At 65.0% G+C, this 26699-nt stretch overlaps 1 protein-coding gene across 1 annotated transcript; it reads right to left on the bottom strand.

The window, feature by feature from the left end:
• Positions 1–595: 595 nt before the first annotated feature.
• Positions 596–19955, bottom strand: LOC111148552 (asparaginase). The gene is given in 16 exon segments (XM_022505209.1): positions 596–657; positions 2514–2600; positions 2946–3014; positions 3017–3117; positions 4361–4524; positions 4735–4875; positions 5962–6078; positions 6621–6734; positions 6824–7006; positions 8260–8372; positions 10484–10610; positions 11884–12007; positions 12262–12386; positions 14355–14466; positions 15115–15223; positions 19874–19955. Coding segments are annotated over 16 exon segments (1830 nt in total).
• Between the last annotated feature and the right edge of the window lie 6744 nt (positions 19956–26699).

Here is a 26699-nt window from a genome sequence, read left to right as displayed (position 1 = left end):
CCTATGGGAAGCCCTCCCTGACTGCTCCCTTCAGGCACACAATGTGTGCCCCATCTACAAAAAGATCTGCAGGCCTAACTGACTTTGACTCATGTTACCCTCCTCTGGTTCCATCCCCAGGACAAGCCCTTACACATGTTCCCTAAGCCAGAGCCCAGCCGCGTGGGGAAGCCTTCAGTCCTGCGCGGAGCAGAGGGAACTTACTGGGCCTGGGGCCTGCACACCGGCCCCACCCTTGAGGTTCTGCAGGAAGGTCACCACTTCCAGGTTCCCGGCTGCTTCTGCCTATGGGAGGGAGCATGTGACCGGCCACTGGGCCCCTGACCCCCCTGCCACCTTCCACCCACCAGGACACCTTCCCTGGCTCTTCCCACCTAGTGTCCCTGACTCCTGTCCCCACAGCTCTGGTTTCAGGGAGGGGCCTAGGATGGGAAGGGAGAGCAGGACTGTGGGCACTGGGTGTAGGGGCTGGAGGAGGGGGAGCCAGTGGAACTATCAGGAGGCCTTCCAGGAAGAGGTGGCCCAGGAGAGGGCAGCGGGGGCTCTGGGGAACTCACAACAAGAAGGGCGCTGCGCCCGTCGTAGCCTGGGCTGCTCAGGTCAGCCCCCGCCTGCCACCATGATTGAAGGCCTTCAAGGTCTGCCCTGGCCGCCAGCCTGGAGAGGGAGCAGAGGAGGACGAGCTGTCGGGGCCCCGGGACCCGCCACAAAGGCAGCCCCACACAGCGCCCCAGCAGTGGCTCGGGCCAGCAGGGCCAGAGTGTGGGGTCCACTGCAGGCGAGCCAGTGGCCTGGAGGCTGGGTTCACCCACAGGGGTGACCGTGACTCAGGTCAAGGACACACACACGCACGTGCTCACACAAGCACACACACGCACGTGTGCACACCCCACAAGGAGGGCCGCTCGCCAGCTTCCTATTTCGCAACACAGCCCTCTGGGGCGGGGTCGGCAGAGGCGGGAGGGAGGGAAGTCTGCGAGGAGATGTGGGCGGGGGGGGCCTGGAGTCAGCAGGCGGCGTGGCGGGGTGGCAGGGCTGGCTGGGAGAAGGACCCGGCCCACCTGCCCTCGCCAGGGTCCTGCCCGCCCTCACACCCTCAGGGGAGCCCACTCCCCACCCACGAGCCAGGTGGGGATAGGGACACACCAGCTGTGCTGACCGGGGCTGCGGCACCAGTGGGGGGGCTATCCCACGGAAGGGCCTCGGCGACTCCCTCCTGGTCAGCCCCACAGGAGCACCGAGTGATCTCTGGGGTGAATCATACAGGATGATACTGCCAGTCCCTCCCAGACCTGTCGCCAGCCTCCCCCGCCACCTCCCACACGCTGGCCTCGCTGGGCCCCCAGATCCAGCCAGGCAGCCCAGGGTGGACACGCCCTCCCCTGGGCAGAGTCCTGGATGCCCTGGGACCTGGCTGCCACCGCCGCTCTCGGCCTGTGTCCCCACCTGTCCCTGGAGCCAATGAGACCAGCCTCCAGGGCTGCACAACCCGGAGCCAAGCCCAGAGGTCCCTCCAGAGCCGAGGCCCCTTCCTCCCTGGCGAGGCCCTAAAACCCCATCACATCTGAGTGCCCACCATCCCCCCTCAAGCCGGGAAGGGTGGGAGCTGGGTTGGCCAGCAGGGTTTGTCCCCCTGGGGACACTGAAGGTCAGGGTGGGAAGGCCTGAGGCTGGGGGCCAGCGGGGTCTCTCCACCCCACCCCACATCTACGACTGGGACCCCCAGGGTCGGCCGAGGCCAGCACCGAGGAATGGGGGTAGGGGAGGCACTGGCCAGTGGGGACAAGAGGGTCAGGGCTTCGGGGACTACTTGTGAGTAGACCATGCACACACCCCTCACCCCCCGCCCGTTGGCCTGAGAGCCACAGTCCATACCCCTCCCCAGGCTTGGGGGCTCTGCCATTCAGGGCTGTGGACACAGGCTGCCTCCAGCGCCCCACCCTCGTGTCTCTCCACTGCCCCCCTCGGCACCTGGCTCCAGCTCAGGGGCAGCTGACAGGTGGCACGGAGAGACCCCAGACAGAGCCACAGCAGCAGCCCGGGGATGGGGTGTCAGCGGATGGAGCAGGAAGCTGGGCTCCGCAGCCCCCGTCCTCCGGCCCACCCATGGCCAATACGCCAGCTGGAGACCTCCAGGACCCCCAACTCCCCACTAGCCCAGGTCACCCAGGCCTGCCCGGGGGTCCCTCAGGGCACCTGTGAGTCCGAGCCCTGCCAGCCCCTGGCCGTGGTGGGATGGGGCGGGACCGCCGTTGCCCATGGGCCCAGTTTTGCCTGGGGTGGGGACCAGGCCCCACTATTGCAAGGCCTGCGCCAGGGAGGACAGGGACTCAGCAGACCTGTCACCTGGCTGGAAGTGGGTGACAGCTCTCCTCTCCCAGACACCCCAGCCTCCAGGGCAGACTCCAGCGGCTGGGCGGGCACGGGGTAGGCCCTCCTCCTCTGAAGCACCGCACCCGAAGTCCCTTCCCCTTCCCACCCCCCCAGAAGCCCAGGTGCCCCGGTACCCTTACCTGCACAGCTCTGTCCCCGCGTCCTCCAGCTCCTGGGGGGACAGGCAGGCCCCAGCTGCCCGCAGCAGCTCAATGACACCCCGATGCCTGCCACAAGACACGGCGCGCTGACCACACTGAGCACCTGCCCGGCAGCTGCTGCTCAACATGGCAGCGACTCCCCTGCCAGCCCCCCGCCCCGGGCTCTGAACCAGTGCGGCTCCCCCCGCCCCCCGCCCCCGGCAGCCCAGGGCAATGTCCCTTCACACATCCAGGAAGCTTCCTGGGACTTCCTGGGTCTGCAGGGTGGAGCCAGGTCTGAGGTACCCCAGCACCCTGCCCATGCTGGGGCATCGGCCCTGACCCAGCCGTTCCTCTACCCACATGAGGCCTTGGCCACAGGCCCCCCCAGTCCCCATCCTAAGGGCCCAACGCGCTCCCCACCGCACACACCCGCGGCAGTCAAGGCTAGGCCTGGGGAAGCAGAGTCAGCTGGGCCTGCGCTCTGCCCTTGGAGGGGGCGGGGATGAGACGCTGACAGACGTGAACAGGAGGGTCCCAGAGCAGGCCCCGACGTCTGTGGGTTTCCAGAGGCCGACTGGCCTGGGCCGGGCCTGGAGCCACCCTGGAGTGGGATGGGGATGTGTGGTGGGGGCAGGGCCGGGGTGGGAGCTTAGGGAGTGGGGGAGCGGGTGGGCAAGGCAAGGGAACAGAAGGAGCAGACGCAGTCTCTCAGCAGAAGTGCTGCCCGGCCCCTCCCCCGCAGTGGCCTTGTACTGTAAAATGCGTGGTCACCCCGTTTTAGGAAGCCTGGGGAGAAGGGTGGGGTCCCCCAGGTCTTGCCCTCCCCGCCCCGAAGAGCCCTCCAGGGCACGCAGGTCCAGGCCCGGGAGTGAGGCCAGGATAGTGAGGCTGGGAGACCGGTTTGGGGGATGCTGTGGTGCTGGGGGGGGGTCAGGGATGAGGGGGCGGGACCAGGACGGTGAGCTCATCACTCTCGACCCACGCCCAAGGACTCACAGCCTGGAATCTGCACCCAGATCACTCCAGCCCCGCACCCCCACCCTGGGAACTCCCAGCGCCGTGCTCACAGCCCGGTCAAGAGGGAGCTACCCGCCCTGATCTTCACCGGGATGACGTACCCACCCCAAGGCGCACAGTGCCAGGGCACCCCGGACTGGATCGAGCCAGACAGTTGGGCCACCCCAGGCTCACACACCCCCAGCCTCTCTCCGTGAGACTCGCCAGCACTCCCTAGCGTGGAGAAGCAGGGGGATCTGGGGCCTGGTGCAGACCCTAAGTCAACCAACCAAGGGCTGAACACAAGAACCATGACCCGTCTCCCAGACACACACACGTGAGCTCTCACACGCGTGTTCACGTGTGCACTCCCACACTCCACACCGATACTGCTCTGGGCTTCTGGAGGGGCCCCACTCCACCCATAAGGTCTTCCCAGCAAGTTCCAGGCCCCGTTCAGATAGAAGTCCCTAGAACATTGAGCTATGCTTCCTCCAAGCCCTGCCCACCTCGTGGCCACCTGCTCTGTTTCCACTGTCAGCCAGAGCGGCTAAGGCCTAGCCCTCGGAGAGATGCCAGGCAGGACGAGGGGGAGGGGGGAGCCGGGGACATCCTCAGGCCCAGATGCCTGTCCTTCCGGCCCCCTGTTGGCTGCCCGCCCAGGCCCTGTGCCCAGCTGGGCCGGGGGCGGGGGGTAAGGCTCTAGGAAGCAGATGTCCTTGGCCCTGCCCGGCTTTCCCAAGCAAGCTGGGTCACCACAGGCAAACCAGCAGCCGTCCTACGGCGGCCTGCCCGACTCACCCCATGGGACCCCAGCCTGCATGGCCACTGTGGGGAGCCCCCAGTACCTGCCCTTCACGGCCAGCAGCAGAGGGCTGAGTCCGTCCTCATCTCGGGGGTCCACGTCCACCCCTCTCTGCAGCAGCATGGTGACCGCCCCAGGCTGGCCTCCCCGGGCGGCCGTGTGCAGAGGAGTTTGACCGTTAAAGTTCTCTAGGTTCAGGTCACTGACCTGGGGTGACACAAAGGCTTGTCACCTCCTGAGGGAGGGCTGGGCAGGGTCAGATAGGCCGGGAAGAGGGGATGGGAAGGGTCAGGGTGTCCCCCAGCAACAGGGCCTGGCAGAGCAGGGCCACAGGGCAAGACCATCGCGCGCCCCCCACCCCTGCCAGGGGGACTGGTGTGGCTGGGGCTGGTCCCCGAGGAGGGGCGGGGGCCTCACCAGGTCCCCAAGCGCCTGTAGCACCTCCAGGTCACCGGCATGGGCCGCAGCACAGGCCAGGCTGGGCACCAGGGCCTCCCGTATGGCGTCGGCCTCCTGGGTGGAGAGAGCAGCACCCTGGGGTCTTTGGCTTGTCTGCCCCTGGGGAACCTGGGACCATGGTCCGGGTCCATCCTTCTGGGCTGTGCGCCCCAAGGCGGGCCACCCACCCGCTAAGATGTGATTCCTCGGCAGTGGCCTCCACCAATGAGGGGACAGAGACAGACTCACGACAAGACACCCGCTTTGGGGAGCACGGGAAGGGGTGCCTGGTCCCCTCACCTGGAAAGAAGGGCATACCTCCCAGGGCAGAGCTCCTACACGCCGCCTGCCCTAGCCCCGGGGGGTGCTGGGGGTCATCGAGGAGCTCCACAACACGCCAGAGGGTCGGGAATGCCAACGGAGTCCCTACAGGCCACCCGGGATGCAGCCCAGCCTGCCCTCAGCCCAGTACCCCCAGCGCAGCCAGATCATGGCGGCAGGATCCGTGATGGGTCCCGCAGAGGGGAACCTGACACATGCGGCATGACCCAGGGGGCACTGGGACGCCAGGCCTAGATGTCTCGCCCAGAGGTGGCCGTGTGCTGGGTCACCGGGAGGCCCCAGTCACTGCCGTGGGCCTAACCCGGCCTCAACCCCAGACCCTAGGCCCTCAAGTGTGACCCCAGCCCCCCTGCCGCTTCCAGGTCTGGGCTCCTGGCTGGGAGGGTGGAGGGGGAGTCCCAAAGGGGCTGCACCCGCAGGCCCAGGAAGACCCCAGCCCCCTCTCCTTCCAGCACCTGGGACAGACAGCGTGCCCACCCTGCAGGCTGCCCCCCCACCGCCGCCGCACCGCGCCTGGGGACAAGACCAGCGGGCAGCGGGCCCCCACAGCCAAGTGCAACCGCCAGATGCCCCTCGCGCCCCGCTGGTGACAGGGCCACACTCCGCCTGCTGTCCATGTGCTGCAAGGACTCCACTCAGCTGTCTCGGCCGCTGCCCCCAGGCGCCACTCCCGCCTAACCCCTGAATCCTGGCAGGTCATCTCTGCTGAGCACCCGCCCCCCACCCAGGCCCAGAACCAGGCCACGCCTGGCCATCTCCCGCTTGCGCAGCGGCGGAGGGCGTGGTGGGTGTGGCCGGCATGGCCCCTCCCCAGGCCCCGCCCCCCAGGCCCCGTGCACGTAGCCCACACACACTGGGCAGTACCTGGCTGAGAGTGAGGAGCTGGGCAGCCCCCCGGCCCAGCGCGCTGCTACTCAGTGAGGGCCGGCGCTGCGCCCCCATGGGCAGTGTCATCTCGCCCCGAAGGTCCCTGGCCAGCAGCTGGGGGCGGAGAACACAGCAAGCCGGGGACGCATGGAGCCCAGGAGCCCCCCGACCAGCCCCCAGGACCAGGCACCCCCAGGGCATGTGGTGAGGATCGCCCTGGGCCCAAAACCCCTCAGCTCAGTCCCCATCCCCCAGGCCCAGGCTTGACCCCAGCCAAGTCCCTGAAGGCCCACCACACCCTCCACTGCCCCACCCCACCTCTCCCAAGGACCCTGTGGCCTCTGGCAAGGCTGGCTGCCTCTGAGGTTGCCCCAAGGAAGACTGGGGGATGAGGGGCCATCCTGAGCAGTGCCAGACCACGGCTCCCCGAGACAGCGGAAGAGCAGGTGGTCTGAGGTTGGGGTTAGCAAAGGGTGGTGGGTGCCCAGGCCTCAGAGCTGGTGCTTTCCCCCAACCGGGAGGCCCTGCCTTTCTTCCTTTCCAAGCCAGGCACACACCCTGCTGGGCTGGGCCCCACCATCTGCCCCAGTCGCACCCTCACCATGCTCTTGGGAGCCCTGTGACCCCTGCCCCCACACCTACAGCCCAAGGGGCACCTCTTTCCTGTCGTCCGGGGTCAGCCCAGGATGGCCCAGCACGTAGGAGAGCTTGGCCAGGGCGGCCTCTGACGTCATGTCGAAGCCAGAGACAATGCCGGCTCCCGCCATGGCCTGTGGGGAAAGGGGCGCGAGCAGGAAATGGGGTGCAGGGTCACAGGGCCCAGGCCCTCCCTCTCCAGCTGCCGGCTCCCTGCCCCCACCATGCCAGCCGCGTAGTCAGAGGTCACGGCCCCCTGCAGGCAGTGGGAACAGTTGAGGATGATGAGACCCCTTTCGGCCGCAGCCCGGAGCTCCCGCAGCAGGTCCGGCTTGGTGGGCCCATTCCCCGAACCGAAGGTCTCCATGACCACGCCCTTCAGGGGGGGCTGCAGGAAGGCCCGGACCTGTGGGGCCAGGAGGCGGGTAAGGCGGGCCTTGGCCTCCTGCTCCAGCAGTGGGAACCCCAGGCTTGTCCTACACCATTGCTCGGTGGCAGAAGCAGCCTGGTCTCGCGGTCCCGACCCCCAGCGGGCCACACAGAGAGTCCTGAGGGTCTGCTCCCCGCCTCACCTGTCAGGAGACACCTGCTCCCCTCCTAAGGCTTGAAGGCCGTGGCAGATGTGGCCACGATCAGAATGTCCCCTCCACACAGCTCCCAGCCCCATGGCCCTCACTCCAGCCCCTTCGCCCTACCCTGTCTGAAACACAGCAGGGGATGCCCCCGGCTTGGCAGGATTTGGGGAAAGTGCCCAACACACACACAGGTTCCAAGTCAGCCAGGGGCACCGCCCCCGTCTCCTGCCCTGTGCCAAGGCTCCACTCAGAAGACAGATGACAGGGCCAGACCAGCCCTTCCCGAAGCAGGCCTCCCTCGAAATCCCGGGGGCTCCCGTCCCCGCACTGGCGTCTAGAGGCCGCCTGACTTAGGGAGGCCACGCAGTCTGGCCCCAGAGCCCCCAGAAGGCCTCCGACTCTGAGGGTCTCTGCCTTCAGAGGGGCCCAGGGAGGAAAGGCCATCACAGATCCTCAGCCTGTGAGGGACTCAGAGCCCAGAGGACAAGCAGGGGTGGTGTCGAGGGGCATGGGGGACAGGTAGCCTGGGGGCCTAGTGCTTGTGGCCCTGTCCAGGCTCACAGGAGCGCCATCTGGCCTGACCTCAGGCCCAGTCTCTGGAAAGGCCATGACTGTTCACTAGAACTCTAAGGCCCGTCTTTCCTACCTGGCCTTCTGCAGCGCAGGGTCCATCTCACGCACCACAGGGAGGAAAGCCCATACTGGGCCCAGACTGAGACAAGCACAGGGACCCACAGGGAAAAGACCACCACACCTGTCCCTAGTGCCCCTGGAGGGGATCGGGTCCCAGTTCACAGATTGTGATCCAGAGCTCAGGGCAGCCCGTGCCAAGTCCCACCCTACATGTGGGGACATCCCCATGAAGCCACCCCTGTCCACAAGGAAGAAGGGCCACGGTGCCTGGCCCGTCACACCACCCCTGGCTAGTGTCTGTGGCCCCAGCTCCCTGAAGGGGGCACCCACATCCCCGCCCTCGACCGTAGCCACTCCTGGGCAACGAGAAGGGGCAGTGCAGGGAATGGGATGGGATGGGAAGGCAACAGGGAGCCGCGAAAGGGTGTGTGGGGCCGGGGCGGGTCCCTACCAAGGCTGCGGGGATCCCGGGGTAGAGGCGCAGCAGGCCCACGTCCCGTTCCATGCTGCTGTGCACCGCCAGCTGGGCCTTCCCTCGGGCCGTCCGCACGAGCTCCCAGTTGACTGTGGGGGCAGAGGTGCACGTGGGGGACGTGTGGGCCACCGGCCGGCTAGGACCCTTGGCCAGGCTCTCCCAGCCCCGCCCCCGATGCACACCCTGCCCGCCGTCCGCTCAGTCCTGGGCGGGGTGCAGCTCCAGCCTGTGCACGGAGCCTGGGGGGCAAGGAGGACCCCACAGGGACGGAGGCGCCTGGGTCTCGCAGCCCGACCGGAAGTGTGCAGGGAAGGGGGAGGAGAGGCGTTCCAGGACCAGGAACAGCCTGCACGCGGGCTTGGAAGCACGGCGGCCAAACCCCAAGTGGCGTGTCGTCCGTGGTCCCGGGAGAGGTCAGACCACCCAGCCTCTCCTGCCCCGGACCAGGCACCCACCTCGCCCACAGCCCAGCAAGTCAAAGAATGAGCGAGTGAATGAAGAAAGGACGCGTCAGCTCTGGGGGAAGAAAGCCTCCCTCTGGTGCACCCCGAAGTTTTGAAGGCCAACCCCCCAGACCCTGGAAAGTGAGGGGTCCGTGTACTTCCACCCACTGGCCCCCCAGAAAGCCAGTGTCCCCAGGGGTCAGAAGGTCACTGCTCCGCCAGGACACAGCCAGCTGAGCCCTCCCCAACTTCCTGCATCCTCCCGGCCCTCAGGAGCCCCAGGCCCAGCCCAGGACCCCACTCTCTCAATCCCGGGCACAAGCCAGCCCTGATGGGGCAGAGGCCGGGCACTGATGGCCCTGCGGGCCCTAACCGCTGAAGTCTGTCCGAGGTAGCAGCTACCATGTCCAGCACGGGGAAACGCAGGCCCAGAATGGGGAAGGGCCACCGAGGCTACCACCCGTGTGTAGAGCCAGGACCAGAGTGGTGGAGAGAGGCGTCTCCAGGAGCCCCTGGCCCAGGGCTCCTCCCCACCCCCGCCCTGGGGGGCTGTAAGGCTACAGACGTCCTGCTGTTGCTACCAGAGCAATTCATGTGTGATAATAAGCCAGGGAACATTCCAGACACACGCTGCCCTCTCACGCTGTATCCAAGGGGACTTGGGGGGATGGGTGGCAGAGGGGGCCCACGGCATCCATCAGCAGCGAGGGGCGTCCTTAAATTTAAGGCCGTGTGCCCCATCTGGGCATGCAGATAAGCCGGGCCTGGGGGGCGTGCTGCCAGCACGCAGGAATTATGACTGCAGGGGGGTTCACAGACACAAAGAGAGCCCACGCTCTCCTCCCTGCGGGCTTGGACCATGCACCTGAGAGCCCATGGAGCCCCCAGTCCGTCCCTCCGGGGGGCCGAGATGAGAGGAGGAACGGCAGCATGGGGCGCACCGAGCCGGCTCCCTGCGCAGACCCTCCACCCCAACACTCAGTGTGGGAGATGAGCTGTCCTCCGCACAGAAGGCCCCTGGGCTCTGTGTGTCCCTCCAGCGCCTCTGACCCCCCAAGCCCCTGTCTACGACGGCCTTGCAGAAGGAAGTAATGAGAAGTAATGACTAAGGAGAGGACAGCTCGGCTGGCCGGATGGGCGGGGTCCTCCTCAGCTACCCCCGGCAGGAGAGTGGGGCACGGGGAGCCCCTCTGAGCCCAGGCATCATCCCCCCTCCCCGCCCTCCTCGGTGCCCCCCACCCCAAGGCCTCCTCCCTCAGGGCTTGCCTCAGTGCGGCCCGTGCCCTGTGGTCTGCCTGGGGCCCAGACAGAGCCCTGCCCTCCCCAGGGAGCTGCTCCCCACCTGCCAGCCAGGGCATCCCCAAAAGTTCCGCTCCTGAGCCCCCCAGGGAGCCAGGCTGGAGGGGCTCAGTGCCGCCCCGCCTCCATGGAAAGGAAGGCAGTCTGTGCCCCTCACACGCACGCCCTCGCCTCAGGGCACCCTCTGCAAGTAGGTGGGGCCCCGCCTGGCCTCTGGAGCCCTGGCCATTCCCCAGGCCCTGAGCTGGGGCTACCTGCTTGGACAGCCTTGGTGGCCCACACAGGCCGCCGTCTCGGAGCAGCCCCTGACTTTGCCTCCCAGGGCAGAACAGAGCACTGTCCTCGCCCCCGGTTCAGGGGTCCTCCTCAGCCCCAGACACAGGTTCCCAGCCCTGCTCCCCGCAGAAATCCTAGGCCAGGAGCCCTCGTCCACTGGCCCCGCTCCCTGCCTGGCTTACTTGTGACATCGGTGCCCATGACGGCCAGAGGGGGCAGGTGCGGGGAGCAGAAGGCCGCGAACCTGCGCGAGTCCACCTTGGTCACTCGGTTGCCCCGAAACAGCTGATTCTGGAAGAAGAGGCAAACCTGCAGGGGAGGGGAGAGGCCGTGGCTCAGCCCTGGGGAGCCCCTGTGCCCTCCAGCCTGCCCCCTGCCATCTCGGCAGAGCGCCCCTGCAAATGCCAGAGGGCTGCCCCAGCAGAGGCCTACCCCCCCGCACCCCTACCCCGCAGTGGGGCAGGGGGCCGGACGTGCGAGGGGCCCCGCCACCCTCCCCTTTCCACTTGCCCACTGCCCCCACCGCTGCTTCCCAGGGAGCCCCCGTGAACTTAGCCCAAGGGTGCGGAGAGAGGCCTCTCCCCGGAGCAGCAGGGTCCCAGCAGGCCCTGCTCCAGAGCTTGGGTGGTGGGGGCTCTGGAGCTGCCCACCCCCATCTTCTAGTCTCTCTAGAGCAGTTCTCCTGGGGAGGGGCAGGGGGCATAGCCACCCCACACGTGGGGGACACTGCCTCCCCAGGGTGGGTGCCCACCTCCCAGCATGGGGTCCCCTGCAATGTGAGGGGGTGTTGTGAGGTCCCCTGTGGCCCCCCGTGAAGGGGTTTGCTGAACAGGGAAAGCCAGCTGCACAGCCAGACGGTGGGGCCGACTTCTACAGAAACTGCCACGCACACACACAGACAGCGTGAGCACGTATAAGAGACATAATCTGGGGGCGCCAGGGGCTCCATCGGTGAAGCCTCTGCCTTCGGCTCAGGGCATGGTCGCAGGGTCCTGGGATCGAGCCCCACATCCGCTCCCTGCTCAGCGGGGGGTCTGCTTCTCCCTCTGCCCCATGCCCCACTTGTGCACGTGTTCTCTCAAATAATAAATAAAATCTCTTTTAAAAACATTATTTATTTGAGAGGGAACACAAGCAGGGGGAGCAGCAGAGGTAGAAGGAGAAGCAGACCCTGCCGAGCAGGGAGCCTGACGTGGGGCTCCACCCCCGGACCCTGGATCACGACCTGAGCCAAAGGCAGATGCTTAACCCACTGAGCCACCCAGGCGCCCCTCAAATAATAAATAAAATCTTAACAAAAAAAAAAGATACGTAATCTGGAAGAAAATACAGGACTCTGTTCACCGCAGCACCTCTGGGAAGTAAAACGTGGGTGGTTTTGTTTCCTCCTGCTCTATCTTCAGAGTTTCTCTATGATGACAGCTTAGGTCACGTGTGAGGTGAAGGCAGATCTTTAAACCCTGCCCGACTCTCTCCCTGCCGGTCCCACCCAAGAGCCTCCCCCAACCCCTCGCCTACACTCCTGAGGCCGAGCCACCACCCCCACACCAGGGAGGGGGAGGGTACCTCAGGGATCACGTACTGGCCCGCCATGAGCAGGGCCCCCAGCAGGTTCTCCCGGCCGTCGTTCCACAGGGCATGGATGGGCACCTGGGAGAGGAGGTCAGAGACGGTCTAAGGCTCACGCGGCCCCCGAGAGTGGCATCGGTGGGAAGCATGAAGAGAGGCACAAAGTCAGGGCGGCTGGACAGGGCTGACAACAGGCCATGCACCCACCCCGGGAGAGCAGAACAGGCACCGGCGGGACCCACGGAGCTGCCCAGCTCAGCCAGCCGGCACCGACCCATGGGCGCTGCCTCTGGGAGCTGCAGGACTGAGAAAGAGGCCCGGGGTCCAGCCCGGGTCCCCCCTGTGGCCTCAGGGAGGGCCTCGTGCCCACCAGCAGGCCTGGGCCATTACCTGGGCGCCCGTGAGGATGACAGTTTTCTGCAGGTTCTCCAGCACGAAGGAGAGCACGGAGGCCGCAAAGGCCATGGTGTCCGTGCCGTGAATGACCACGAAGCCGTCGTACTGCCCGTAGTGTCTCTGCGGGGTGCAGCAAACTCAGGCAGGCCTCCTCCCGAGGAAGAGAGGAAAGGGTCCCCAGTGCAGAGGGAGGGAGGCAGGGAGGCACTGGTGGGATCTTGGCCACCGCTGGCAGGGAAGACATTTTCTGGAGGATCCGCGCTAGACTTCCAGCCAGCATCTCCCCCAGGTGATGGCCAGTCAGGGCTCCCAAGAGCACAGGTCAGCTGGAGGGCTACACCAGGACTCAGCTCAGGACTCCTGGGGAGCCCTGTGCCATGTGACCCCTGCCTCCTGGGCAGGCGGCTACAGGGGCGAGTGAGCTGTGAGCCCACAGTCCAGCAGGAGGGCCAGGCAAGGACAAGGCAAAAGGGCACAAGGCACAGCCGGGGCTGGGAGCTGGCGGGTGATCTGGGAGGCTGGCTGCAACAGGACCCGACAAGAGGGCAGGACACTGGCGGGCAAACGTGGGGAAGAGTCCTTCCAGGTACAGCAAAGCCTAGAAGGCCTCTCAGACACGCTGGCCGCCTCTGCAATTCATCCTCTGGCCACCAGCTAGAGGGCAGCCGAGGCTGGGCCTTGGAGGGTGGATGGCCCAAGCTGTGGATGCAAGGGGCACAGTTCTGGGAACCAGCGGGGCCAAACCCACCTGAGGGGAGCATCCTTCCTGGCCCATTGGAAGACGGTGCCAGGCTGACCCTAACTGCGGTTGCAAAGCAGTGTGGCAGGCTGGGGCACCCTCTGCTGGCCACATGGGGCACTGCCACAGGCGGGGCCACCAGGGCCCCAAAGGCCCTTTGAGTCTGCGGGTGGCTGGACACTGCGGTCAGAGCAGCAGTCCCGGGAGCTCAGCAAAGCGGTCAGGCCCCAACCAGAGGACGCTGCTGGCCATACACCAGGGAGACTGCCCCAGACTATGGCCACAGACATGTCCACTGTCAGCTAGCGGGCCATTCGGGGACGTAAGGACCAGGCCCAGGGCCACACACTGTCCCACTCACAGTGAGAGGGGATGGGCCCGGAGGCTGCTTTCCCCCGCCCCCGCAGGCAGAAGAACACAGGCGAGGGGCGGGGGCCAGCCCCCAGCTGCCGGGAAGACGAGCCTCTGTGATGAGCCTCTGAGGCTTCTTAAGGGAGGCAGGTGAGAACTGGGCCTGGAGAGGGCGGGAGAGCGAAGTAGGGGTGGGAGGGGGCAGGAGGCAGTCGGGTAGCAGGCCAGGCCTGTGCAGGAGCGGGGCTGGCGATGACGAGGTTGGGCAGAACAGAGAGGAAAGCTGACGGAGGGGGGTCTGGCACCAGGTAAGGGGTCTGCACTGGGTGCTGTAAACCACGAGAACTGCACAGGGTTCTGTACCTTTTATGGGCCCCAGATCCACTAAGTCCCTGCCTTCAGGGTGGGTGTGGGTGTGGGTGGGGTGAACGGGTGGGGCGGGGGGGGCATGGAACCTGTCAACCTGCAGGCAAGCAGAGAGCATCCCAGCCCGGGGTACTAACCAGGACAGCTGTCTGGGACATTTCCCCATGGGAAAGGGGACATGGCCCTCGCTGCCCACCCTCTGCTTGCACAGGGGAAAGGGCCTGAGATGTAACCTGAGGGTCCAGCACTTTCCTAAAACTGCCCTTTACTGATGCTCCCAAGTCTCAGGCCAGGCAAGCAGACTCCACCACCCCAGACCCCGAGGGGAGTGCTTCTGAAGCCCTGGCCACGCCCAGCCAACCAGCCCCGCCCATACCCAGCTCCGCCCAGTACACTCAGCTCCTCACACTCCTAGCCACGCCCAGACTCTCAGCCCCTCCCAGTACACACAGCCCCACGCACACTCCTAGCCACGCCCACTCACAGCCCCCCAGTACACACAGCCCCACCCTCCCAGCCCCGCCCAGTACACTCAGCTCCACCCACACTCCTAACCACGCCCAGACTCGCAGCCCCTCCCAGTACACACAGCCCCACCCACACTCCCAGCCACGCCCACACTCCTCAACTACCTCGATGGTCTGAGCGATCTGAACCCACTCAGTGATGGTCATGTCACTGGAGTCAAAGAGGGGCTGGCACTCCAGCACCGTGTAGATGACTCTCTGGTCGGGGATGGCGGGCCTGCGGGAGGCAGAACAAGGACTCCCGCTCTGCCCCCTGCTCCCCTGGCCAGCTCTGCTCCCCCCACCCCACCCTGCCGACCCCTGCACCAGGATCTTCTCAGTGGGCTCTACATATCCAGTCTCTTGGCATCCGGAGGACAGGGCCTGGCCTCCCCCCTGAGGACCCAGGAACAGGGACCTCGATCCTCAGGAGGGTTCAAGGATGGGGCAGGACGGTCTGTGCCCTCAAAGAACCAGCTCTGAGAGGGAGGCTGGGGCCGCCCTCCGTGGGCCAGACAATGACCCTGGGAGGAGAATCTCCAGTAGGAGGGAGCTCGGGGACCAGGAGGGTGACTCCCCCCTCAGCCTGACAGTTGTGAAGGGCACCAGGCAGCCTTGGCCAAGAGCTAAGAGATAGGGGGACCCTTACACGAGGGGAGACAGCCCCCGCCTCTCTTGATGAGCATCCACATGTGGCTGGGGGCCCGAGGTGGGGGGAGTCCGAGGCTCACTTGAAAGGGAGCTGTTGGTCGGTTCTAAAGCCAGGAAAGTGTGAAAGGACATCAGTGACCACAGACAGCCCTGCAGGCAGCCGTCTCAGGACAGCTCTACCCCACTGACAGCCGGTGGTCATCCCCACCTGGGACCCCACGGAGCCCCCACTCACGGCAGCACCAGTGTGTCCTCCGGGAGGCCACAGGCCCGGGCGTACTCTTCATCATGGAACATGGGCAGTGACCTCAAGACTGCGGCCAGGCCACTCCCAGGGACGAGCACTATGGGCAGAAGCCGGATTAGGGTCAGTGTGGGTCAGGGCCAGCAGCCACCGCTGACTCCTCTAGCCGCTGGTTCCTCCCTCCGCATCGGGACATCTACCCGACATGCTGGGGGCCAGGCCCGGGGCAGGGCTGGGGTTTGTCGGGGGAGAACCTGGTGAGGATGGGCAACTGCTTGTCTGGACCAGACAGTTTCCTGTGGAGCCAGTGAGACAGCCCCAGGGGCCCTGCAGGGGCTCTGGCCCCTCCATCCAGGGCCAGGTCACCCCATCTGCCGCCTTTTCTCTCCGTGCAGCCCAATGGACCTCCGGTTCTTCCCCCACTTCCCAGAAGGCCCACACCAGCTCCTGCTCACAGACATACTGTCGGCTCTGTCTGCAAGTCCTTGGTCCAACCCCCTTCAAGTCCAGCAGGTGCTTTGCCCCAGCTCGGGTTGCTACCTCCAGGAAGTCCCCCTTGATGTCCAGGCCCACTGCCCCTCCCACGTACTGCCCAGCTGCCCTTGTACCCTCACTAGACCACGTGCAACCCCCCCACAACGCACACAGCCCAGGTCCTCTGCCTGCAGCCTCAGTGTCCTAGAAACCTGCATCTAAGGCACTGGACAGAAATGGTGCTGTGTCGTAGAAGAGCCCTAATACGTTACAGGTGTGTTTCCTAGAAACCAGCCTTGGCAGAGGCTCTCAGGCTTCCAGGTCCTAGCCTCTTGTTCCAGCCTGCTTCCTACCAGCACCGTGACCTTGGCCAGGTCAGCTGACTTCTCTGGGCGTCTCCCCCATGCCTGGCTGTGGACAACAGGGTGCCCCTCCCTGAGACACGTCCTTAGCTGAAACAAGTAAGAGGCACATCTGTGCTCGCCTCACACTGTGACGGTGATGCATCAGCCGGGCTGTGACCTCACTGGGGCTGTTTCCCCACCCCAAAACCCCTCGGAGTGTCCGTCTGCCCATTAACGCCCAGGCCCCAGCTCTTGCCCGTCCCCTGGCCAGCACAGGCAGACCGGGCCCATAGCTGCTCAGGGATGTTTGTGGCAGAGGGAACCCCGGTGGGGATGCGCTGTGAACAACGTGCCCTCGCCTCGCACGCAGCCCCAGCAGGAGCTCCACTCACGCTTGCCGCAGAAGTAAACCATGTGGGCGAGAAGCATCATGCCAATGGGGCCAAGCAGACAGAGGGGACACGAGCACACAACTGCCGGGGAGGGACCGGGCAGGGAGAGGCACGGATGCTGCAGCGGTGCGGCCACGGCCAAGGAAGCGGGAAGGACGGACCCTTCTTGCCCGAGGTCAGATGCCTGCCCAGAGCAGGGGTGGGGGGCACCCTCCTGCTCACTGGTTGGAACTACCCAGGGAAACTCACGCAGCCACTTTCCACCGCAGCTCCTTGTGGTGGGTGACGCAGGGCAGTCTGCAAAGCTGAGGGTCCAATTGCGGGGCAGGTGAGGTGGGGATGCACTTGGTGTGGGTCTCATGGGACACACGTATGATGTGGGTGGTCACCTGCTGACCCTTGGAGGGGCAGTGGCTGCCAGGGACATCCTGCTTCCGCGAGGTGGGGAGGGGCAGGGCTGCAGGGCCCCCCGGAAAGGACAGGACCCTGCTGTCCCACCAGCCAGGGAGCATGTGGGCAGCACAGGCCAAACTGACCCAAGGAAAGGCCTTGCTCTCCTGTTGTTCTCGCCGCACAATCCTGTGGCGGGGTGGGGGCTGCTGTCACGCTAGAACAGCACGGGGAAATGCCCAGCCAAAGACACGGGGAGGCGCCGCCGTGAGAGGACATCAGCAAGTTAATGAACAAAACAGTTTTCTGATATCCTGGCTTTTTAAAACCAGGGATTTGTTATGATTTCCTTAATCATTCCAAGTAAATGTTCACGTTCACGTTGAACTCTGATTTTGTAAATCATGTTATTTTTCTCAGCGAGGGCCCCCACACCAGGTGCCTGTAAAACCAGAATGTGGTCTCGTCCTTGGGCCCCAAAGGCAAGGGGATGCAGCTCTGCGCCCACCAAACCGCTCATCTGTCCCCTAGGACAGCAGATCCCCCTAGAACCACCTATGGCTTAGGCTCCAGACGTGAGTTTGTGAGCCCGTGAAACTGTGTTCAGGAAGGAGGGCTGGGCCGAGGGCTCAGATGCCGCAATCTCGTGACGAGGGTCGGCGGCGGGAACTCCTGCGATCTGCCAGGCTGTCCTGGCGCCGTCAGACGCTCGGCCCCAAAGCTCTGCTCCCTGGGCTATGTGTGCGAGCGCCCGCAAGGGCCGCTGCGGTTGCGGCAAGCAGGGAGGGGCTCCTGGGTTCCTCGGTGGTGTGGGAGGAGGCCCCAGGTGCTGCTCAGCCTTGGGCTTGGGGCCATCATCCGGCTTCTTTTCATGATGCCCCTTGCCCTGCGACATCTTTCCTGAACCCAGAGATGGAACGGGTCAAGGGCTGTCCCCAGTGGCCACAGCCTCTGCCCTTCGCTGGCCGTCCTGACCTTTGGCAGGCTCCAACCCACAGCGCCGTGTGCCCTGCAGGCCAGAAACACCAACGGTGATGATCCCAACAGATTTGCTGTGGCTGGCCTGCGCCCTCACCGCCCCTCGCCACCCTCGCACCGCTGGAGCCCCGTCCGCAGTGCAGGGCGAGTTAATCATTGATGTGGTTCCCATCAGAACTCTAGGGAAAGGCCGGGAGTCCTGAGTTCAACGACCCGGGCAGGGCTTGGAGCGGCCAGGAGCCCGGCTCCCCCACCCGCCCTCATCCTGCTCTTGCCCTGGCCTGGGGTGCAGCCCTGGTCCCCAGACACCTTTTCACTCTACAACATTTTTAGCCAAAAAAGCCAGCGGGAGATGTGTGTCCCTCAAGAACACGGAGAGCCAGTCCTGCACTAGAGCAGGCCCAGGACCCTCCCTGGTCTCAGGAGCCAGGGGTCAGGGGTTGCATGATGCTAGAGGGACAGCAGGGACCAGATCCCACACCTCTTCCTCCTTTGTCCTCTGGCCCGTAAGTCACGGGCTCCCTGAAGCCTTCCTGAAGGGGGAGGACTGGCAGCTGCCGTGGGGCTGGGGATGAAGCGGGCCACATGAAGGCAAAGCCCTCAACCAGGAGCTGAGAGAGGCCGCTGTGGCTCGCAGAGGACGAGGCACCCCTGCCCCGGACTGGAGGCCACCTGCCCCCTAGGCAGCAGCTCGGCCAGAGCTCTGAAGACCAGCATCATTGCCGGCTGGGACAGGCTGGCCGCTCTGGACACAAGAAGGTGCTTGGTGGCCTCACCTTCACCAGGCCAGACGGCCCCAGGCCCAGGGCAGGCTCTAAGGGATTCTGGAAGATTCCTCCCTGTAGGGAAGACGACCCCCACCCCCAGGCTGTTTTTCCTGAGTGGGGGTCTCTAATTCACCTTCTGAACCGGTGAGTTCGCAGCCTCTCTGACGGCAAGGCCGCCCGGGAGAAGCAGGGGAGGCAGGCACAGCTGGTGGGAGGGGGTCAGAGTCCACCCGTCCCTGCAGCCCTGGGAGCTGCGTGTTGAGCGCAACAGAATTGCAGCTGGCCCCATGCCAAGCCTGGGGGAGCAGCATGGGGGGTGGGCGCAGGGCAGCTACCCACTCTGGGCCCCGTCTCCTTCCTCCCAGCCCCGCCGGTGCTCTCCCACCTCCCGGGAAGCCCCCCCACCCCGTGCCCTCCAGGGAAGCAGGGAGCCAGACACAGGGTCCTGCCCGACGGGCACCCACAGCCCTACGTGGTCCCGGCACACGGCCTTCGTGACCTTCCTCACATTCTGCCACTGGTTCAGTGTCCGCCCCTCTCTGGCCTGGGGGGTGGGGTGGCAAGTGACCACAGCAGCCCCTGCACGGTGGTGTCCGCCGGGGCCTCCAGGCTTCAGGTCACCCACCAGCTAACCGGGTTGGAGAGGCAGAGGGCACAGCAGCCGCAGGCGGGCGGGCCGGGTGGACAACCAGGTCCCTGGGCCCAAGCCCCGCCAGGACAGGGCTCTCTCTACACAGGCCTGAGCCCTGGGGCTCTGCATGGGCCGGAGCCACCAGGAGGAGCCAGTGGTGTCTGAGTCACCACTCCCAAGGCTGAGCGTTCATACTGGCCTGCCTGGACATCGGGGAACTGTCTCCCCCTCTCCCACGAATGCCAGAATGTTCTGAATGCTGGTGGACAGCCTTCCTCTTTCTGGGCCGTGGGGGACCTCGCTGTAGGTGCTTGGCCCCCACTGAGGCCATCCTGGCCTGGGGTGGCCTGCGAGCTCCAGCACCCCCGCCTGGGCCCTCACCCCCCAGCAGCAGCCACCGCCACATAGGCAAAGACAAGATGTGCGGCTCCCCAAAGCCCCCTGCCGCCCCTGACCACTCCCCTGAAGTGTGTGCCCACTGCTGTCAGGAGCCCTCCTTGGGGAAGGCGAGGCGTGGTGTCACCGCCTCTGTCGCGGGAGAGGAAGACCTGGACGGCAGCGACACACCTGCCCACGGGGAGCGCGGGAGGCGGTGGAACAGAAGCCGCAGGGCCCTCCGGGTCGGGGGGCACACCTCTGTGCTGAGGGTTCCAGCCGCAGCTGAGGGGAGGGGAACTGAGAGCGCCCCAGAGGGTCCCCAGTGCCTGGCCCTGGCCTGAGAAAGGTCACTGGGCGTGAGAACGACCCCATCCCCACCCCAGGCCTCCAACTCACCGCCCTGCTCGCTCCGCATGCCGATCGTGCCGCCAGTGTAGACGGCCAGGAGCCGCCGCTGGGGCTCCAGCGCGCGCGCCATGCCGACCTCGGGACCAAAGGACCGACGGGACCGGGACCGAGACCGAGGGGACGAAGGGGAGGTGGCGGGGCGCCGAGGGCAGCCCGGGGGGGGGGGGGGGGGCCACCTGCCTGGGGCAGTGCTTGTGGCCGGAAGGCGTGGAGAGCTGGGGCGGGGGGCGGCGAGCGGGCGGGTGCTGTCTGGGGGCGGGGGCGCGGCCTGACGGGGCGGGGCTAGGGGCAGGGCCTGCGCGGTCTTGGGCCCTCAGACGCCAACCGGTGCAGTGGCCCCCGGTGCTGGAGTGGCTGGGGCCCGTGAGACACAAGCCAGCGCCTTACGGTTGGCCTGGAGGACCCCCCAGCGCAGAGTGGGGGCCGCCCTCCCCTCCCAGGCGGCGCCCGCAGAGGCCGGTGCCGTGACCACACCTGCACTGCACTCCTGGGGGTGGGGTACAGGCAGAGACCCCCACTGCCCACGCACGCAGGTCCAGGAGAAGGGCGGGAGGGGACCCCTCCAGGCTAGAGGCCTGCCCCTCCGCCCCCGCACGCAGCCCTGCAGGGCACCGGAGCCTCGGGTTAGGGGTCGGTTTCGGTTCCGGAGCAGGTTCATCCCCGAGGCTGGATTCCCCGAGGCCCGCATTCGGATCTCCACCGCAGGCGTGGGGGAGAGGGACAGCACTGTCTCCACGCGCTGCCCTCCGCCTACCCGATGTGCGTTCCAGGGAAGCTACTTTGATAACTGCCCACGATGCAGAAGTGATTCCTGTCCCAACACCAGCCGGGGAACTGTCTGCTCTGGCTGGCGGTGTCAAGGGCAGAAACGGTCCCGCTGTCCTCAAAGCCAAAGTCCGAGACCAAGGTGTCCGCCTCTCCTCTGTGCCCCTGTCCCTCTGCTGGATTCCAGGGTCCAGACCTCTTGTTACAAGGACACCGGCCACCCTGGGCTCCGACCGAAGGTCCTCCTTTTACCCTCATCCCCTCCTTAAAGGCCTGTCTCTGAATACAGTCCCCTTCAGAGGGGCTCGGGGTCAGGGCTCACCATGTGAATGTGGGAGGGACACAGTTCAGCCCCCACCGGCAAAACCTGGTTCCCTCCGTTGCTGGTTCGCATCACTGTTCAGGTCTGTAAAGGTGCTTGTTCTTGGGCGGCTCTGAGCGGTCCTGACACCTGCCGGGGCCCTTCGCTGTTGGGGGAGGGAGCTCCCCGGTCACCCTTTCAAGAAGCCACCCCTTACCCCGCCCACCAGCACCCTAAGACGTCCTGGGAACCAGGAGTTTGGGGCCGGGCAGGCCTCCTCCGAGATCACTACCTGAGCCGAAATCAAGAGGCACTTAACCGACTGAGCCAGCAACGTGCCCCGTGAACCATTTTTGTGTACAGGGCCCGCTGTGGGTCTCTACAGGCACTGGGGACCCGGTCCTCCTGGAGCTCCCTTCCCAGTGCAGAGGCAGCAGGAGACGCTCCCCGCCCCCCTAGCATCTCTTGGTGACCAGTGCTGTGAGGAGAAATAAGAAAACTGAGTGACGGAAGGTACTGTTCCGGGCAGGGTGGCAAGGGACCATCTCTCTGATGAGCTGACACGGGGGCCGGGTCCCAGGCAGCAAGGAGCCAGGGGAGTCTGCACCCTGCCCAGGAGGGCAAGGGAGGGCCGTCTGAGGGAGGGAGCACTCGCCAAGGGGGTCAGGCCCAGGAAAGGATTTGGGATTTAAACCTAGTCCGGGCCTGCGCGGGTTTGTCTTAAACTCTGCTGAGTGGAGAGAGGCAGGCGAGGGGTCGTAAGGGCCATCAGGAGGCCAAGCGGCCGGGGACCAGTGGCTGGGGAGGAGTGAAGTCATACTGGGAGCACATTGGGACACTTGGCTGTGACACAGAGACCAGAGAGCACAGCTCAGGTTTTGGCCAGAGCTTCGCACTAAATGGGGACCGAGTTCTTGACTCGGTCAAGCAAACCTGGGGCTGGAGGAACGTGGAGGGGCCAGGAGGTGGCGAGCTGTGCCCGGTGCCTTGTGTTTGACCCGGCGCCTGGGCGGCCCAGAGGAAACGAAAGTTGTACCTTCTGGAGTCACCAACACGGGGACAGCACGGGGAGCCTGGCAAGGTTGCCAAGGAGCAGAAGACGGGACATGAAGGCCCAGCGTGTGCCAGCTTTCCAGCTCGAGGCCAGGAAAAGGGGAGAAGCCAGGAGAGCCGGGGGTGAAGGCGGGGGAGATGTACACCGAGGCCCAGGGCGGGAGTGTCAGCCGCGTAGGCCCTGACCGCACTGAGTGGGGGCTCTGGGTCGCCTGACCCCCAGCATGGAGCAGAGGGGACAGACGCCCCACTGGAGGGCTGCTTCGATGGGCCACTGAGCTCCCCACTGCTGAAGGCCCCACGTCTCCCACAGGAACTGCCTCCCTGACTCTGGGTTGGGGTGATGTCTGTGGCCTCCTCCTGTGTGGGGGGGCTGTTCCAGGATTCCCCGTTTCCTCCATGGGGACAGCCTCACCGTGGTGTCGAGACTGGGAGCTGAGTCTGGAGGACCTGGACGGCGCATCGGTCCTCCCCAGGGTCGCTGCCCACTTGTCTCTTATCTCTCAAGCTGCTCAGAGGAGCGCCAATGCTTCTGCCCCGGGGGTCCCTGGAACACACGCTTTTCCTCACATCCCATGCACACCCTTGCTGGCACCACTCCCTCCACACAGAGCGGGGGTGCTCCAGTCAGAGTCCCCCCAGAGCGGGATCTGAAGCTGCCCCGTGGCGGCGGCGTGCCCAGCCAGGCAGCCCCGTCAGCCTCGTGCTCTGTGCGCCACTGGTCGTGCTCCTCTTCTAGGGCTTGGTTCTCAAAAATGCAGCACCCATCCAGCAGCCGCACCTGGAGCCTGTGGGAGACGCCTCCCCTGGGCCCCCTCCCCAGGCCTCCAGACCCAGAAAGTCGGGGGACCTGAGGGGTCCACGCCGCACGTACCCCCTCCAGAGGTTCCAATGCAAACACGAGCTGGAGAAGCCTGGGCTAGAGCGGTGGCCGGCAGCCTGGACTCAGGGCCAAATGTGGCCCCTAGGTTGTAACTAACGTTTTATGGGAACGGTGATGCCGCTCACTTTGGCAGGAGGCCAGGAAAGGAGCGGTGGGCAGGGGCCCTGGTGGTCGTGCTGCGGGTAACAGGCCAGCTACGGGTGCAAGGGAACCCCTCCTACCCAGTCTGTGCCCTCAAGCCCCTCGTGGGGCCAGGCTTTGGTTCCCCACGCACCACCTCCCCCTTGAGCTTGGAGGCCTCGGCGGTCTGAGCAGCAGCCAGAGCGCCGGCAGCTCCAGACGAGCGAGGCCCAGAGGGTCCAGCAGGCACACCCGCCCATAGCGCCCTGGGTGCCGCCAGGCAGGTCCTGCTGATGGTGGCAGGTTGCAGACGATGCCCCCCAAGTCCCCATGGCCGGTATTGCTAATGTGGAGGGCAAAGGGCACCTGAACAGACCTGCAGGGGCCTCCCGGTCAGGCCCTGTCAGAAGCCCCGACGGACACTGCTGCCGCCCATTCCCCGCGGGGAGGCACCTGAGGACGCCTCCGCCAGCCCAGTGAGGGCCCTGAAGACAGCCAGGGACACCCCCCACGCTGCGGCCACCACTGTCGGGAAGGAAGCAGGCCTGGCCCACGCCTCGGCGGACGGCGAGACTGGCCGTGCGATGGGACGCTGGCAGGGAACGAGGTGCAGGGGACATAGGGCCATGTCCTGGGAGCAAAGGTCTAGGCCCTGCCCCAAATTCAGCATGACTCGGAGACCTAGCTGGGCCCCCATGGCCTCTGTGGCCCTGAAGACCCGCGCACCCGCCCCCACCCCACGCCCCGAATTCACTGGTGGGAGAAGGCGCCAGTGGAAGGCAGGTGGGGAGTGGCCCCCATGACCTCAGTCTGCTGCCTCAGCCGAGAAGGGCAGCGGCGAGGAGGGGAGAGGCAGGAGGAGTCTGGGTGCGGGTTGTGCCCACACTCCTCCCCAGCCGGCTGGGCTGCCAGGCCACCCGACAGGGTCAGGAGGGTCCTTTGGTGCCACGCGTGTCCTGAACGGCTCGTCCCTGCAGAAGGCAGACCCTCAGCAAACCCGACGTGTTGGGGGGGTTCCCACACACGCACGTCCTGCCTTTCCGGCAGGTCAGCGGCCCATGCAGCACCAAGACCGAGCCCACGTGGACACGTGTGACACGTGGCTCTAAAAACAATGAGCCAGTTCTCCCCCTCCTCCCCCATGAGTTGAGCCCCCTGCAGTGGAAGCCCACACCCCTGCACTCTACACACTCATGTCCGAAGCCTGGTCACGGGGTAAGGTGCAGTAGAGCCCCCAGACAGATCGCTGCGACAGGACAGGAACCAGAGGCAAAGCCTCAGGCACTGGCCAGTTGACAAGTGACACCTGTCGGGGGCCAGGTCCCCCCTACGGCGGCCGGTGAGCAGGCAGTGGATGGCCCGTCCATAAGAAGTGCCTCTGGGGGCAGGACTGTAGGGGTGGGAGGAGGGTGGCTTGCAGTCTCCCCCCAGAAGATCTCATCCAGCCCTGGAGCCTCGGGGACGACCTTTGGAGCCGTCCAGTCAGAGCGAAGGAACCTTCGAGCCCTGTGTGGTCCAGTCACTGGACGCACCATCCCCTAGAGCACGGTGTGATCGCAGCTGGGGTGGCAAACATCCCCAGAAATGGGCCGTCTTCCAGCAGCCCCCAGCAGCCAGAGGGGACATCTGTCATTCCCTGGGGGGTCTGATGGGTGTGTGGCCCCACAGCCACAACATCTTGCAGGACGGGGAATCCTCAGCTCTCGGAACAGAAGCTCACGTGGGGAAAAGCAGCTTGCCCCCTCTCTCCCCAGACAGAGAAGTGGATTTGATATGGGTCCTAAGCTCAAACATAAATGCTAGAACTACAAAATTTAGGAGAGAACACTGAAAGGTTTCTTTGTGACCCGGGGTTAGGCAACGTTTCTTAATTAAGGGAACAAGGCACGAACCACGAAACTTTTGAAATGATCAAATAAACTTCGTCAGAGTCCCCAACTGCTGCTGGTCTGAAGACACTGTTAGGAAATGAATCCACCAGGCACAGAAGCGTGGGTCAGAGACCTCCACATAAGGCCCGAAACCACCAACCCCTAGAGGCAAACACGGGGGAGAAGCTTCATGCGCCCGAGTCGGCTGTGATTTCCTGGGGACGACACCCAAGCAGGGGCAATGAAGGACAAGGCAAGAGGGACGACGTCAAGTTCACAAACTTGTGTGCCTCAGAGGGCAAGGGCACGATCCGCAGAGGGGAAAGCACCTTACAGAGTCAGAGAAAACACTCACAAATCACGTACCTGACATGGGGTTAAATACCCACAACATATAAAGGGTTCCTACGAGTCAACAACACAGAACCAAACAACTCCGAAAATTGGCAAAAAACTTGAACGGACACTTCTCCGAAGGCTATGTGCCAACAGCCAGTGAATGTAGAGAAGACGGTCCGCTCCCTCATCACCAGGGAAACCCCAACCACAGCCAGCGTGAGCTGTGACCTCCATCAGGTAAGATCTCCGCTGTTAAAAAAAGCCAAACAGACAGAAAACCACAAACGCTGGCGAGGACGTGACGAAACTGGAACCCTGACATGCTGCGGTGGGACCGGAAAAGGGAAAAAAGTATGGCGGTTCCTCACATAATTAAGAGCAGAACTGCCACACGACCCCCGGCCCCGCTTCTCGGCTCTTCCCCGGAAGAATTAATAGCAGCGCCTCGCAGAGCTGTTTGCCCGTATCTCGTGCTCCCGAGCACGCCCAGAGCAGCGCTGTCCACGCGGCCCTGAGCCGGAGCGACCGGCGTTCCCCGGAGACGTGGGGCACGCCGGGCACACCGAGTGCGCATGACGGTCGGCTCTCGGCCTCACAGAGGAACCGGTGCGGCCGCGGACAAGGCACGGATGAACCTGGAGGACATGGGGCTGAGCGAAATGAACGAGTCACCGAAAAGAGGCAAACCGCGCGCCTCTCGTGGGACCCAGAGTCGTCGGAGGGACCCAGCATCCCCGAGACACAGCGCACAGCGGCGGGCAGGGGGAGGGGCAGAGTTCCGGGTCTGCAAGACCACAGAGTTCTCGAGATCTGTTCCACGACAACGTGGATGTATTTAACACTGAAAACTGGTTAAAATGGCAAACTTTGTGAGTTGTTTTTTTAGCACAGTAAAATGAACAGGCAGGGACAGAGGAAGAGAAAACGATCCTAACACGCATCTGACAAAGGACGTCACTGAACAAGACGTGGGGAAACTATGCAGTCCCACAGCTTGGGAACCGAAACGTGACACCCCCACATGCACAAGCCCCACCTGGCCCCCGCGAAAGCAGAGGCAGGTAAAATGGGGCCTGCGGGGTTTGCGGCGGAGGAAGGTGCAGACAACTGTAGTGAAGGCAGGAAGGGCAGGGACACAGGCAGCCCCAGTGGGATGGGGATGGGCAGGGGAGCCATGCAGGACACCCCCTCCTCCGGCAGGTCCCCCAGCCCTCTGCTGGCAGGGCCGAGCACCGCACCGGCTGGGGGACGTGGGGCTGGGGCCTGGCTTGAGGCATGGAGGACAGCAGGGAAGGGGAGTCGGCAGTGAGAGGAAAAGGCCCCCGGCACTGGGAGCGTGTGTTAGTCTCTCTGGATCGTGTGCGAGTTTCTCAGCAAGTCAGACCACCAGTGCCTCCACGACCCGGTACCACCACCAGTCCCGGAGCAATCCACGAGGAACGGAAACCTGTTTCTCCGCAGACGTGCTCTCAGCAGCTTTGT

Source organism: Enhydra lutris, unplaced genomic scaffold (assembly GCF_002288905.1).
Source record: "Enhydra lutris kenyoni isolate GAN:26980312 unplaced genomic scaffold, ASM228890v2 scaffoldscaffold20, whole genome shotgun sequence".
Taxonomy (NCBI): Eukaryota; Metazoa; Chordata; class Mammalia; order Carnivora; family Mustelidae; genus Enhydra; species Enhydra lutris.
Note: the sequence above shows the minus strand (reverse complement) of the source record. Positions and strands in the feature narration are given on the sequence as shown.